The 14,673-nt window shown below is 36.0% G+C and overlaps 1 protein-coding gene across 1 annotated transcript; it reads left to right on the top strand.

Annotated features, from left to right (window-relative positions):
• The first annotated feature begins 7,676 nt into the window (after positions 1-7,676).
• On the top strand, positions 7,677-14,569 carry LOC107045095 (rac GTPase-activating protein 1). Its single transcript, XM_015267232.1, has 5 exons — positions 7,677-8,084; positions 10,524-10,726; positions 10,804-10,955; positions 12,048-12,481; positions 13,305-14,569. Exons 1-5 carry the CDS (start codon positions 8,000-8,002, stop codon positions 14,336-14,338), a joined length of 1,908 nt encoding a protein of 635 aa, XP_015122718.1. The 5' UTR covers positions 7,677-7,999; the 3' UTR covers positions 14,339-14,569.
• Positions 14,570-14,673: the final 104 nt, after the last annotated feature.

Raw genomic sequence — 14,673 nt, 5'->3', positions numbered from 1 at the left:
AAAACTTTGCTCTTACCCGGTAGAAAGGAAAAAAATGTCTACACATGTATAAAAATCGACGTATATACCCAGCGATCCAGATGGGACTGGCTTGAATCGCGAAAACTTGCACACTGTTGCCAAGGGGGAGAGGGAATTCAAGTAAAGTTGGGCAAAACTAGGGGAGTAACCCGAGAGCATTTCTGTTTATGGTTATAGAGGAGGTATTCTTTTTGGTGAGGCTCACCTGAGCATTGGCCATACAGTCCCTTTGAATTTCAATACTGGGATAGTCCTTGGAGGATGGCGAGAACCACATGCTATACATGAACACCCCTCGAGACTCGGTGGGAGTGGAAGATTGATACTTCAAAGATAACATGAATGGTAGAGCATGCACCCAGAGAAATAATATATTACACTGGTGCCACCCCGGCCGCGAGCGTGGTTTCATTTGTGAAAACACAGCTTCAATTTTGTGTCATGAATGACAAATTCATTAGTTATTAGTGATTAGTGTGGATTTCATGACATTCTTGTTAGGTTTAAAGTAGCTCTACCCTTACGGTAAATTCAAAGATTATTGAAAACTGCAAAAAAATTGCAGGGAACTCGATTAGATTCGGAATTCTAATTTTTTTCCCAATTTAATTATCGTTTTGGTTTTTCAAAGAAGAAATGTTTAAAAATCAGGATTTAACCCGGTGTCTTATGTGAAAATCAACATTTTCATTGTAATCAAAGATTAAAATCTGAATTTTTTTTCATTAGATGTGAAAAAATCAAGAATTTTTTTGACACCTCATAAAAAATAATCCACCATTTTGCAAACAAGTTTTATTATTTATTTATAAGAGGGAAATGTTTGAAAAAATATCAATATTTTGGGAAATTTAATTTAGATAATACTGACTGGGTATGAATTTTTGAAAATTTTTTCCATGCAATTTAGTTGAAAAATTTAAAAACTGAAAATATCCAAAAGTACAGCGTAGCCCTGGCGAAGGGTAGAGCTACTTCAAGTGTCTCTTATTGGTGAAATTCTGAAAGATCACATCAGTCAATTCAGCTAAATCGTAAAACATTTACATATTTTTGCTAGATTATTATATGAGACTAGGGGGCTACGCCCCCTGCTCGCTTCACTCGCCAACCCTGATACGACTCCCATGATCCATATCCTGACCTTTGCGACCCTTCATCTGACCCTTAATTTTGAAGTCTTAGTTTCGAGCGCCAAATTTTCATCACCAAAAGTCGATTTGGATTTTTACAATATAGAACGATTAATATTGAAGCCCTTATGTTAACCCCTCCGACCCTTCGTTCCTGACCTTCGTGAACCTTATTTGGACTTTTAATCAGACCTTTGTGATCCTTAATGTGACCCTTGTGACCCTCATTTGGATCCTTAATCTGACCCTTATTATAACCCTCGTGGCCCTTATTTTGAGCCTGGTGACCCTCACTTTTTGACCCTCGTGACCCTTTTATAACCCTTGTGACCTTTATTTTGAGCCTGGTGACCCTTGACTTTTAAAACTCTTGTCCCTTATTTGGACCCTTACACTGACCCTTGTGACCCTTATTTGGACTTTTGTGAGTCTTAATCTGACCCACGTGACCCTTATTCTAACCCTCATGAACCTTAATTCGACCCTGGTGAATCTTATTCTGAACCTTGACGCCCTTATGTTGACCCTCATGACCCTTACTTGGACCCTTGTGATTCTTAATCTGACCCTCGTGACCTTTATTTTAACCCTCATGAACCTTAATTCGACCCTCGCGACCCTTATTCTGAACCTTGTGGCCCTTATGTTGACCCTTATTTGGACCCTTGTGACCCTTATTCTGACCTTCACCAACCTTCCTCTAACCCTGATGACCCGTAATTTCGGAATCTTAATTTTGAATAGCAAATTTTTATCAACAGAACTCGATTTCGATTTTTATAATACAGAGAGAAAACTTTTTAATTGTAATGATAGTCTTTTATTTGAAAACGAATCTTTGACAACGGTCTCAACTAACTTCACTCTGAATTAATTGTTGTGTTAACAGTTACATCTAGTCTTTAAAAATTAAAACAAATAATAGTTATAACGTTCTTATAGATTTTCAATATTCCTTGCTACAAGGATTTCAACAATAGAATTTACTTGAAAATAAATCCAGGAAGTTTTTCTAATATTTCATCAAATTATTGTATTTTGAAAAATTATTTTTCAAACTTCATGACATGACATTATGATAACACCACTCAAGATAATAAAGAGAATTTTAGATAATTATGAATTTTCGCTGAATAAACATCCAATACACATCCAAATATTCATAAGTCTCACGTGTGCTTGTGAGCGCTGCATTATGTGGTATTGTGCTCAACCGAGATATAAAAATGTACCATATTATGCCCGCTTATTCTCAGCGACTAGAAAAGCCGGTGCATTAAATCTCCCCGTAATTATGCACCAATGTTTGCATGGAAGGAATTAAACCCATGTAGCTGATTCTCCTGGAAATATGATGATTAATAATTCATCTGAATTTGTTATTCTGAAATTTTTAATAATTACGTGATAATTAATGTTGAAAGCTATCCGTTGAGAGAAGACTACACGCACGACAAAATTAGTAGAATAATCGAGCGCTTTCTGAATTCAGAAACTTTCATTCGATTTTTATTAGTTTTCGACCAGTTCTTTTGAAATATTCAATAGGAAATATTTTATTGAAAAAGTCAATAGAATCCTATTTTTCTATACAATTTATTCTTTTGAGATATTTTCTGTAAAATTTCCTTGGCTCAAATTCCTTTGAAACAATTCTTTTCAAAAACGATATTTTGTGATTATATATATTTTTTTCATAGTAATATCTAATTAAAACTAATGTTTTTTTTTTCAAAAAAAGATTTGTATAATTTAGGATCTTCGGCGAAGATTATCCAATGAACGATCTAATAAAAATGAACTAATGAACGGACTCTGTTCTAGATACTTTGTGGAATAATCTAGGTATCTGTGACATGAAGCCATTATTTAGTGTGAAATAATATAATTCTAGCTAATAAATTAATAGATAATAAATTATTGCAAAAATGTGACGTCAAGCTAATGTTCCTTTGATTGTTTATTGTTACTTTTATTATTTTCAAATAAAAAATGAATGAAAGAAAAAAAATAAAATGAGCCACGAATGCAATCATAGGCGCGCGAAGCGCGCGGTCCTTTTTTACTTTATGAAAAAATCGAATTCTAATGAGGTCCTCATAACGCTCAATTTTTTCTTCCATCTGAAAATTCAATCCCGTAATTTCTTTGGAGTAGCGACGTATCAAAAAGTTTATACTCCCAGCATATTCCCTCCTCTCGAAATGAGATGTCCCCGAAAACTCGAGCTGCCAAAGTTGTATCAGAAAGAAGTCTGAAGAAGTATAAACTAGCTGTCCTCTCGAAGAGACCATTCCGTCAATTTTACTTTTCGAGAGGTCGAGTTTTTTCAATTATGCTAATGCCCAGGTCGAATATTTGATCCTAGCAAGCACTCACAAGACCTCTCATCAATTAGGACAAAAGAGGATTGAATAGGGCTAAACGCATATCTTTATACATTGGATGGAAATTCCATTCAATAAATTATGCGCGTTCCTCTTTCATGTGTCTTTATAAATTCGTTGGGAATATAGCAAAAATAATTTACAGTAGTTAATTAATACCAAACATGTGTTAAAGTTTAATAGATATCGGCGGATAAAGCAATTAGAATTTTTTATAAGATTGCGTTGTACATGATTTTTTATTATTTTGAAAAATCAGGAAAAATCAAAAGATTTTTTTTTGCCAATGACATAAATTTGATTCTCTTCCATTTTTAAAAATTGGATAAAGGTTTCAAATTTTAGAAAACCAAGAAAATTCTCCGATTTTTTAGAAACACGAAAAAATTTCATAGAAAAACCTAGCGAATTCGCTAGACAATTCTATAGGATTTCTACTGAACTTTCTGTTAGTTTTTGGCTAATTCTATTAAAATGTTCATATATTTTGATAGATATTCGATTGAAATTCTATCGAAAAAATGAAAAGAATTGGATTTTCGTATACAACTCATTCTATTGAGACATTTTCAATAGAATTTCCTCGGCTCAAAATTTCCAAGTTCTTCATTTGATTTTCTTGGTGAGAAGAAAAAAAAATAAATGCGCGAAAACTGCCCCTAGAAACGTGCCCCCGCTAAAAATCAAGCCAATTCTTTACTCGGACTTTTGAACTCTAAACAGGATTATCGAATCAGTCACCCGAAAACGGTTTCCGCTAGCCTCCAATGGGCACTGAGTATAACAACCCAATACACTTCACCGGTAATTCTATTATCCGAGCTCACACCGGTCATTCACAGGTTTAGCCGGAGCTTATAGCGAGCCATCGTATTCTATAGTAAGGTTTTATGTCGTAGGCATGACTACAAACGCCACTCAATGCCGTTCGTGGAGGGAGCAGATACCATTATTTTCTGTTATTTGTACATTGATTCAGCTGCACAACAATTTTCGTCGCAAAACGATTCGATCATCCGGCTTTCGCGCGTCCGTTTGCATGTCCCAGGGAGCCAGAAAATGCTTTACATGAGCCCTATTTGAATAAAATCAATTGACTTATTCAAATAGCTCATGATAAAACTTTCATTTGACCTCAATCTAGATTTTATTTTCAAAAAAAATTTTTTTTTATGAAAAAATGGTTTGTTCTCCATAATTAAAAAATTTTCCCCGTGACCCTTATTTAGACCCTTAATCTAAACTTTGTGATCCATCATCTGAGCCTCATTATAACCCTCGTGACCCTTATTTTGATCCTCGGTTTTTGACCCCCAAGTTCTTTATTCGGACCCTTACTCTGACCCTTACGGCCTTTATTTTGACCCTCATAACCCTTATTCTGACTCTCGTTCATATCATATAATCAAAATATTTCCATTGCAACAAATATATTGTGTTTATTTATTAAGGGGGCTACGCCCCCTGCTCGCTCCGTTCGTCAACCCCTATGATCCTTATTCTGACCTTTGTGACCCTTAATCTGATCCTCGTGGCCCTCATTCTGACCTTCATTATACCCCTTGTGACCCTTATTTGAACCCTTAATCTGACCTTTGTGATCCTTAATCTGACCCTTATTTAGATCCTTGATCTGACCCTCGTTAGTCCTCGTGACTCGTTTTGACCCTGATGACCCTTAGTTCTGACCCTTTGTTTTTGAGCCCGAAGTCCTTTATTTGGACCCTTACTCTGACCCTTAATCTGATCCTCGTAACACTTATTTAGATCCTCAATCCGACTCTTGTTACCCTTATTTGAGCCCTTAATCCGATCCTTGTAACCCTTAATTGTACCCTCGTGACCCTTATTTGAACCCTTAATCTGACCTTGTGATCCTTACTCTGACCCTCATTTGAATCCTTAATCTGACCCTTATTATAACCCTCGTGACCCTTGTTTTGACCCTGATGACCCTTGGTTTTTGAGCTCGAAGTCCCTTATTTGGACCCTTACTCTGACCCTTGATCTGATCCTCGCAACACTTATTTAAACCCTCAATTTGACCCTTGTAACCCTTAATTCTACCCTCATGACCCCTATTCTGATCCTTGTGGCCCTTATTTTGATCCGCGTAACCTTTATTTTGACCCTCATAGACCTTATTCTGACCCTCATGACCCTTGTGGCCCTTAATTTCGAGTACCAAATTTTTATCACCAGAAGTCAATTTGGATTGTTCTAATATAGAGAGATTCTCAACAAAAATATTGTTGAAAAGCGTAGAAGAATTTCAAAATAAAAATTTTCATTTCATTCAACTGCATCATGTCTCTGAGTACATGTGTACCTGTTATCAATCAAGTTTATCTCGATATTCGGCATAACAGAGATATTCGCGGGAGGTTAGTGCCGAATGCACTTCGGTATGAAATGGACTTGATGCAGGTGTATTTCCATGATTGGGCCCGGTAATGCCCAACTGTTAACGATTTCAAATTGGTCAGCTATATGCAATAGGCTTTCCATCCACGAATGTGCGTGCAATCCTATCGCCAAGCCGGACGTTACGGATAACTGTCTGCCGGTCCTAAATACGCCCGAGTAGTCGAGTACTACCAGCCTCCGGCTGTAATCTTCATCAGGAAATACTGTTCAACCAGCGGATATACGTGAATAATCATGTTCCGTGGACGGTCCTCTATTATCTCGCACTAGAAACTGGGGAAATTTTCGTTTATTGGAAGGAGTACGGTCACTCTATGGAACATGGGCGTTGAGTAAATGAGGAATGTCGATATTATTGGGGAAAAGCCGGAGTTTATGCTTCGGATTTTTTTTATATTTTGGGGCTTATTGGTATTCAATGTGAGGATTTTTTTTATTTTGTGGAATTTATTCACGGGTGCATATATGCATTCATATCGGCTCACATCGCTTTTCCTGTTATTTATTTATTTATTCATCTATTTAACTATTTATTTGTTCATTTATTTATGTATTTATTTAATTGAAAAGTGTACACAGAAGCAGCGGCCGAAGTTAAAAGACCTCGGGACTAAAAAAACACTACAGAAATGTGAGAAAAACTTTGCGCCACGATTTCTCAGCTCCAAGAGGCTGGAAAAACTTGAATGATAGCTTAAAAAATTTGTTCATTCTGTAGAAACCGGATGAAGAGAGTTGAGAGTAATTTGAAGAGGAAAAATAATTTTAAAAAATGTTTGAAAATGCGAGGTGGGGGCGCCGCCATGTTTAAAACCGCTTTCGGCAGAGGGAGGGGGTATCCAATGAAGATGACGGCGCCAACAGGTCGGCCTTCGATTATAATTTCCCGTCACGTTTTACAGGGTGTCTACAGAGAAATTTTTTGGTTCCCGGATTTTTTTCCCCGTGAAAAATCCTCGGAAAAATGTTCCCTGTGGAAAATTTTTCCCGTAAAAAATCTAACGGAAATCTATAACAAAACAAGATTAGCCACATTCTGTAAAAAATTATTAATTTCATCAACTTTAATACTGACAAATTTTTTAGTCTTCCATCATAATAAAAAAAAATTTCAACAGGGAAAAATTCAAGCGAATCTAGAGGAAATTCTATACGGTGAAAATTAGTGAGGGAAAACTTTCCGAAGGAAAAATTCGCCGAGGAAAAATTTCCAGGAATTTTTCAATGGGGAAAAAAAAATCCGGCCATCATTCTTTTCTTTTAACTATCTATGGTTATATAGAATGGGCAAATAGGGAAATTGGGGAAACCGGGAAAACTGACTAGACTTTTTTTTAATTATTCATAACTCAGAAACAAATTGCTCAATTGAGCTCAGTTTAGGCTCATCGCGAAGGGAAAGAATTGTTTTTTGTACTGAAAAAAAAAATTATTAAATTTTATCAACATTTCAACCCCTCATTAACATTTTAAAAAAAAGTCAAAAGCGTCTGTTTTACCCCAACCTCTCCTATGTAAGGTTCTTATTCAAATCTTCATTTGGTGCAAAATTCACCACTAGATAGCAGCATTGAACGATCCCACTTTACCGACGCGTCACCCCCAGCCAGTGAACCAACGCCAGATGGCGACACCGACAAAATCCCCCCTGTCACCCAGTTGGTGGGATTTAAAATTCGAGGGAAACGGTTAGACCAAAGCCACCCGGTGTGTCCGTGCGATGTCAACGGACAGTTTTCAACGGTGTTCGCAAAGTGATTCAGTGAGCTCCTCGCCATACCCCAACACTCCTTATTTTCGGCAATTTTTCCATTGAAATCATGTTATTGAGTAGTACCTCAATTTCATCGGAATAGAGGAAGGATCCCGCGAGTGATTTTCACCAGTGAAATTGGAAAAAATTCCAGGGAATTGGGAGAATCCTCGACGCTCGGGGAAGCGCACCCAGTGACGCTTCTCAGTGTTTTTGCATATTTGTGAATGGAGTAATTTTTTATTGCATTTTGTTGTTTTTTTCGTCTATTTGTAACCATGACCACGTCACTCTCCATTATGGCAACACACGACGAACTCGTGAGGTGCACCAATGTTCTTGTTAATGGTGCTTGTGAAGAAGGTTAGTAGAGCCATAAATTCTCATCCTCACTTTCTGTAAACGTTTTTTCATTTCTGTGGATATGAATGGACATATTTGTTGCTACTATTTTGCACTTCATAAAAAATCTTTTGGGAATTTTTTCTAATTGCCTTTAATTTTGAGAGAATAAGGAAAACGTGAAACCTTAATTGGATTTTTCCTCTTGTTTTATAATTTGAGGCTCAGTTTTTTCCAAATTTTTGACAATATATTTATTGTAGAGCTCAAATACAGAAATAAGAAGACCACCAAGAATTTATAATTAGGATATTTACGAAAGACTTGTTTGAATAGAATAGTTGTTTATGAAGAAGGTTAGTGAGCCACAATTTCTCATCTTCACTTTCTCTAAATATTTTTTCATTTCTGTGGATATAAATGGATATATTTGTTGCTGCTATTTTGATTTTTATAAAAAATTTTTTGGTCATTTTTTCTAATTGCCTTCAATTTCAAGAAATTCAGGGAAACGTGAAATCCGAATTGGATTTTTTACTATCGTTTTATAATTTGAGGCTCAGTTTTTGCAAAATTTTGACGATATATTTATTGTAGAGCTCAAATACAGGAATAATAAGACCATCAAGAATTTATAAATACGATATTTACGAAAGACTTGTTTGAATAGAATAGTTGTTTATGAAGCAGATTAGTAGAGTCACAAATTCTCATTCTCACTATCTCTAAACGTTTTTTCATTTCTGTGGATATGAATGGACATATTTGTTGCTGCTATTTTGCTCTTCATAAAAAATATTTTGAAAAATTTTTCTAATTGCCTTTAATTTTGAGAGAATAAGGGAAAAGTGAATCCTGAATTGGTTTTTTTCCTCTTGTTTTATAATTTGAGGCTCAGTTTTTGCAAAATATTTATGATATATTTATTGTAGAGCTCAAATACAGGAATAAGAAGACCATCAAGAATTTATAATTAGGATATTTACGAAAGACTTGTTTGAATAGAATAGTTGTTTATGAAGCAGATTAGTAGAGTCACAAATTCTCATTCTCACTATCTGTAAACGTTTTTTCATTTCTGTGAATATGAATGGATATATTTATTGCTGCTATTCTGATTTTTATAAAAAATTTTTTGGTCATTGTTTCTAATTGCCTTCAATTTCACGAAATTCAGGAAAACGTGAAATCTGAATTGGATTTTTTCCTCTTGTTTTATTTGAGGCTCAGTTTTTCCAAAATTCTTGATGAGATATTTGTCGTAGAGCTCGAATGCAGAAATAAAAAGACCATCAAGAATTTATAATTAGGATATTTACGAAAGACTTGTTTGAATAGAATAGTTGTTTATGAATGACTGAATACATTTGTTGCTGCTATTTTGTTCTTTAAAAAAAATCTTTTGAAAAATTTTTGCTATTGCCTTCTATTTCGAGAGATTTAGAGAAACGTGAAACCTGAATTCGATTTTTTCCTTTCGTTTTATGATTTGAGGCTCAATTTTTGGAAAAATTTTTGACGAGGTATTTTTTGTACAGCTCGAATACAGGAATAAAAAGGTCATTATATGTTTTTTTCGTGTGCTTTCAATTTCAAGATATTTACGAAAAGCTCATTGACTGAATGGAATGAATTTATTTATCTTGTTTTTATGATTCTGTAATAATGAGAGAAGTTTTTTAAATAAATATAACATTTATCAGCGTATCTACAGGAGATACGCAGATAAATTTTGATAAATACCTTTTTGGTAGAGCGGAAACAGGAATACAAGAGGTCTCGATAAAATTTTCACTATCTGCTTTCCCTTCTCAGATATTCGATAAAAACTGAAGTATGCATTTAATTTATTCGTCTCATTTTGTGGATTCGTGAAAACTTTGACTCAAAATGCATTGACTCATTCAATTTCACATTCAAAATTTAAAACATTACAATAAAAACCACAAAATACTATTTCTTATCATTTTTTAATTCACGGAATAATGAGTCACACCTCTTTTTTTTTTAAATCCTTAGATATGTTTTTTTTCATTCAGGATATTAATCCAGCATTTAATTCACGACATTTAGAAATATCTCAAGTCTGAATTGAATCAATTAATTTCATTCTATGACTTGGAGGTGAATTTTTTATGAATCTCTTCCGTAAATTTAAGAATATTCATGAAAAATGCTCATTAAAAATGATGTAACTCATTCATCTAATTATGTATAAATGAAATATTCCTACCATTTTACAGGAATTTTCAAAAATTTTTAGAATTTCATTAAGTGGAAAATCTAAAACAATTAGTTGAAAAGAAATTGATTCAATTTAAAATAATAAAGTAGGCTATGAATAATATAAAATAGAAAAAAATAAGCAAAATGACCATTCGGAAGCATATTGCTAATTTATTGGCAGAAATAACTATACTATACGCAATACCCGAGCAATTTTCCACTTGTTTCATCTAGAGTTCCTCCAATTCGCAATAAATCAAGAAGAAATGCGACAAAAATGGTTGGCATCAGTTCAAGAGTGCCAACGTCTCCATTCAGCTCTGGAGAAGGCTCACCACGAGTCTGCAGACCTAGACAGAAAGCTCAGCCATGCACGGAGGCTCCTGGACGAGGAGAAACGGCGTCGACGTTTAGCAGAGGACCAACGGAATTCGCTCGTGAGTTATCACATTCTCGGGTAATTAATAATTAGTGGAAAACGAGGCAATGAACGCTGTTTATTAAATTTCTTCAGGAGAGACAGATTGCTCTGGCTCGTGACCTGCTTTTCAATGACGGTGGAAGGAATTTGAACGATGAGACTCGGGAAAAATTGCAGTTCCTTAATAATACGACGTTGAATGGACGACACAGCCATGTCCATTTGAAGGACCTTCAGAATGACAAGTGAGTGGAATTAAATTGATTGAACGGTCCTGTTATTCAGGGGAGGGGGGAACGGATTGTTTCTCTGCGATTGTTTGAGGTGACAATATAAAGATACATTTTTTGGTGAAGACGTCAGTTGCACAAAATTTCTGCTGAAATTTCCCTCTGAAAGCACCTCAAGTTTAATTTTTTGTTGAGGATTTTCGCAGTTTGGAAGAAAACGTCAATTGCAATTTTCGTCTGAAGGCCCTTGTTTTTGGGGTCAATTTCGAAATGAACAAAATGTCCAATTTGACATTTGATTGCGTTCAATGTCTTGAAAATGACTAGACTGAGGAGAAAATTTAAGAAGAATTTGTGTTCGAAATATCTTTAAATAAAAAAAAGTATTCTGAAGTGAATAACCAGTAGATTTTGTAGATTTTTTCTTCACCTCTCACTGAATTTTATTTTCATGGGAGACAATTTAATGCGAAAATATCAAGTTTAAATTTTTGTGGAGGATTGTTTCCAGGTAAAAAAAATATCTGTTAAAATTTTCCTTTACAGGCCTTAGTTTTTATTATTAATTTCGAAATGAAAATGTCTATATTGGCATTTTGTTCACGTTCAATATTTTGGAAATGACTGGATTGAAAAAAAAAATTTAAAAGATTTTGTATTGAGGATGTCTTCAAATAAAAGAAATGTCTTCTGAAATTAATTGATAAGTGGTAGATTTCGTAGATACTTTCTTTACCTCTCACTGAATTTCATTTTAAGGCCATTTAAGGCGAAAATTTTAAGTTGAAATTTTTGTTGAGGATTTTCTCAATTAAAAAAAAATATCTCTTGAAATTTTTTTCTAAAGGCCCTTGTTTTGACGATTAATTTCGAAATAAAAATTTCCAATGTGACATTTTCATCTCGTTGAATATCTTAGTAATGAGTCGATTCAAATTCTTAAATATCCGTTTTTTTTATTTTTAAAAATGAAAAGTGAAAACCAATGAAGAGAAAAAACTCAGAGAATTCATATCGAAAAATTCCTACAGAAAATACCTCCAATCAAATTCCACTGATGGTCCATATAAAATAGTTTCTGCATCAATGACAACCTTTTCCCCCCAGACTAAACACAATAGCGGAGCTGGACTCCACCGGTTCTCTCCTAAGCGACCTCAGCTGTTTCTCAAAATCCGAGGACGACCTGGACGCCTCCGCTCTCCTCAGCCAGAACCACAAGAAGCGAGAGTGGAAAGAGCACCGACCGAGTGGCGAATACTCCACGAAGAAGCGTCGAAGCACTCTCCAAAAAGTAGCTGACCTGAACAATTCAGACCGAATAATAGCTACCACAACAGTAGTAATGCCAAAGGACGGGGCCATAACGGCTTCCTCAGTGATCGAGGCCCTCCCCGCGGATGAGAACATGGACCCCAAGTCCCCTTTGCAGAACTCCCGCAAGCGTCGCAAGAGTTCAGAACGTCCTCGGGCCAAGAAAGACGCGCCTGAGGTGCCCTATCCCAAACCCTCGGCGCCTCTCGCAGAAAACCTGACGTCAGGTCAGACATAAGCAGATTTAAACTATTATTTTATCATTAATTCTATATCTTCATGACATTAAATTGGACATCATTCACTATTTTAGTTAAGGATAATAATTTTCAAGTCATTTTTCATTATTTTAATAATTATTGAATAATTATTAGATGATTCAATCAACAGTATCCTTCTGATAATTTTCATTGCTTTCATAATGAATAATATTTTTAGAATAGTTTTCATTACTTTCCTGTACTGAGAGAAAAAAAAATTCTTAAATAAGTCTTGTTTGAACCAAAAAAATCCCAAGTTAAAAATTGAAAAAAAAAGAATGAAATCTAGTGCTCACCATTTGAAAATTGTCCTGAATTGAGAAATTTTTGTCGTAAAAATAGATTTAGTTATTGCAAAGAATTCTTATTTTCCATACAAGCAAGAAATGTAATCTCTCGCAATGAATTAGAGTTTAATTCATATATTAATTTTTTGAATTTTCGAATTCTTTCAAAAATCCTACTTTGATAATTATTATAATCACTAATATCTTTCTGATCATTTTCATTGCTTTCATAATGAATAACCCGTTTAGAATAATTTTAATTACTGTCATATCTGAAGAAGAAAAATATTCTCAGACAAGTCTTGTTTAAATAAAAAAAATCGCAAGTTAAAAATTTCAAAGCAATCTCCCTCTTGGTCTCAGGGTAATTTAGAATATCAAATACTTCAACAATTATTAATACCCTCAACATAGCACTCTACCCTGATCATACCTTCACAATTTTTTTATAATAACTTGCCCTACCCCAACCGAAATGACAATTTTCCCAATTCCTGCTTCAGGTTCAGAGTCAGAGGGAATCTTCAAGCCGAGTCCGAACATCGGTGGCTACACCTTCAACACAAAGACCCTCCGTGGCCACAATTTCGCCGGAAAATCGGTCCTGAAGCCAGAGACCTGCTCCCCCTGTGGGAAAAGAATACGATTTGGAAGAATAGCCCTCAAATGCAAGGACTGCAGAGCTGTCACCCATGCTGAATGCAAGGACCTGTTGCCGCTGCCATGTGTCCCAGCAGGAAACACTCCGACCCTTCGAGGTGCCACAGGAACGATCGCCGACTACACCCCAATGACAGCCCCAATGGTGCCATCTCTGGTAGTTCACTGCATCAATGAGATAGAACTGCGAGGGATGAGTGAGCAGGGGTTGTACAGAATATCTGGGGGTTCTTCGGACGTGAAATGCCTGAAGGAGAAGTTCCTGAAGGGAAAGGGGGCCCCATGCCTGTCAGACGTGGACATCTCGACGATTTGCTCAACGCTGAAGGACTTCCTGAGGTCCCTGCGAGAGCCTCTGATCACAGTTGGACTTCTGGGAGACTTCGTCCACGCCACTCAAATAGCAGACAAGCAGGACGCCGATGCTGCTCTCTATCAAGCCATCTCCGAGCTTCCACAGCCGAATCGAGACACTCTAGCTTTTTTGATTCTCCATCTGCAGAGAGTATCGAGTAGTCCAGAGTGCAAAATGCCCATCAGCAATCTTGCGAAGGTGTTCGGGCCGACATTGGTGGGGTACAGCAGTCAGGAGCCCACAGCCACTTGCATGCTCAGTGAGACTGAGAATCAGGCCGCCATTGTCGAGAGCCTCCTCAAGATTCCCTCCGACTACTGGGCGAATTTCGTTAATCCTGAGAATGTTAATGAGGTGGGAACACCGAAGATGGGGGAACTGAGGCACACACCGTCGACAGAGTCACTCCTGAAACGTACGACCTCCAGGGGGTTCTTCAATACCCCTCTGGGGTCCAGTCGATCGTTCTTGAGGAAGAATAAGAAGTATTTTGCCACGCCACCTCTTCGGAGTGGCATCTAGAGGGGATGATTGGGGTTTTAATTTAATATATTTGGAGGTAGATTAACTTGGTGGTAACGATTGTACACATTCGTTGATCAGGCTTTGGTTTTTAAGACATGCACTTTAATCAATTCACTGGATTTTTCGTGGAATTAATGTTTAGGCTTAGCACACTGGAGGGAAGTATTGGGGGTGAATTATAGAGACATGTAAATCGTTTGTAAAATGTATTAATGATTCGAGTGGTTACTTAATAAAAACTCTAATTTTTACACAAAAATCATGAAATTAATGAGAATAATAAAAAAATACATTATTTACTCCATTGACACAAAAATACTTGAAATTCTTAA

Source organism: Diachasma alloeum, unplaced genomic scaffold (genome assembly GCF_001412515.2).
Source record: "Diachasma alloeum isolate Michigan unplaced genomic scaffold, Dall2.0 Dall_scaffold_00180, whole genome shotgun sequence".
Classification (NCBI taxonomy): domain Eukaryota; kingdom Metazoa; phylum Arthropoda; class Insecta; order Hymenoptera; family Braconidae; genus Diachasma; species Diachasma alloeum.
This window is presented reverse-complemented; position numbering and strand designations above follow the sequence as displayed.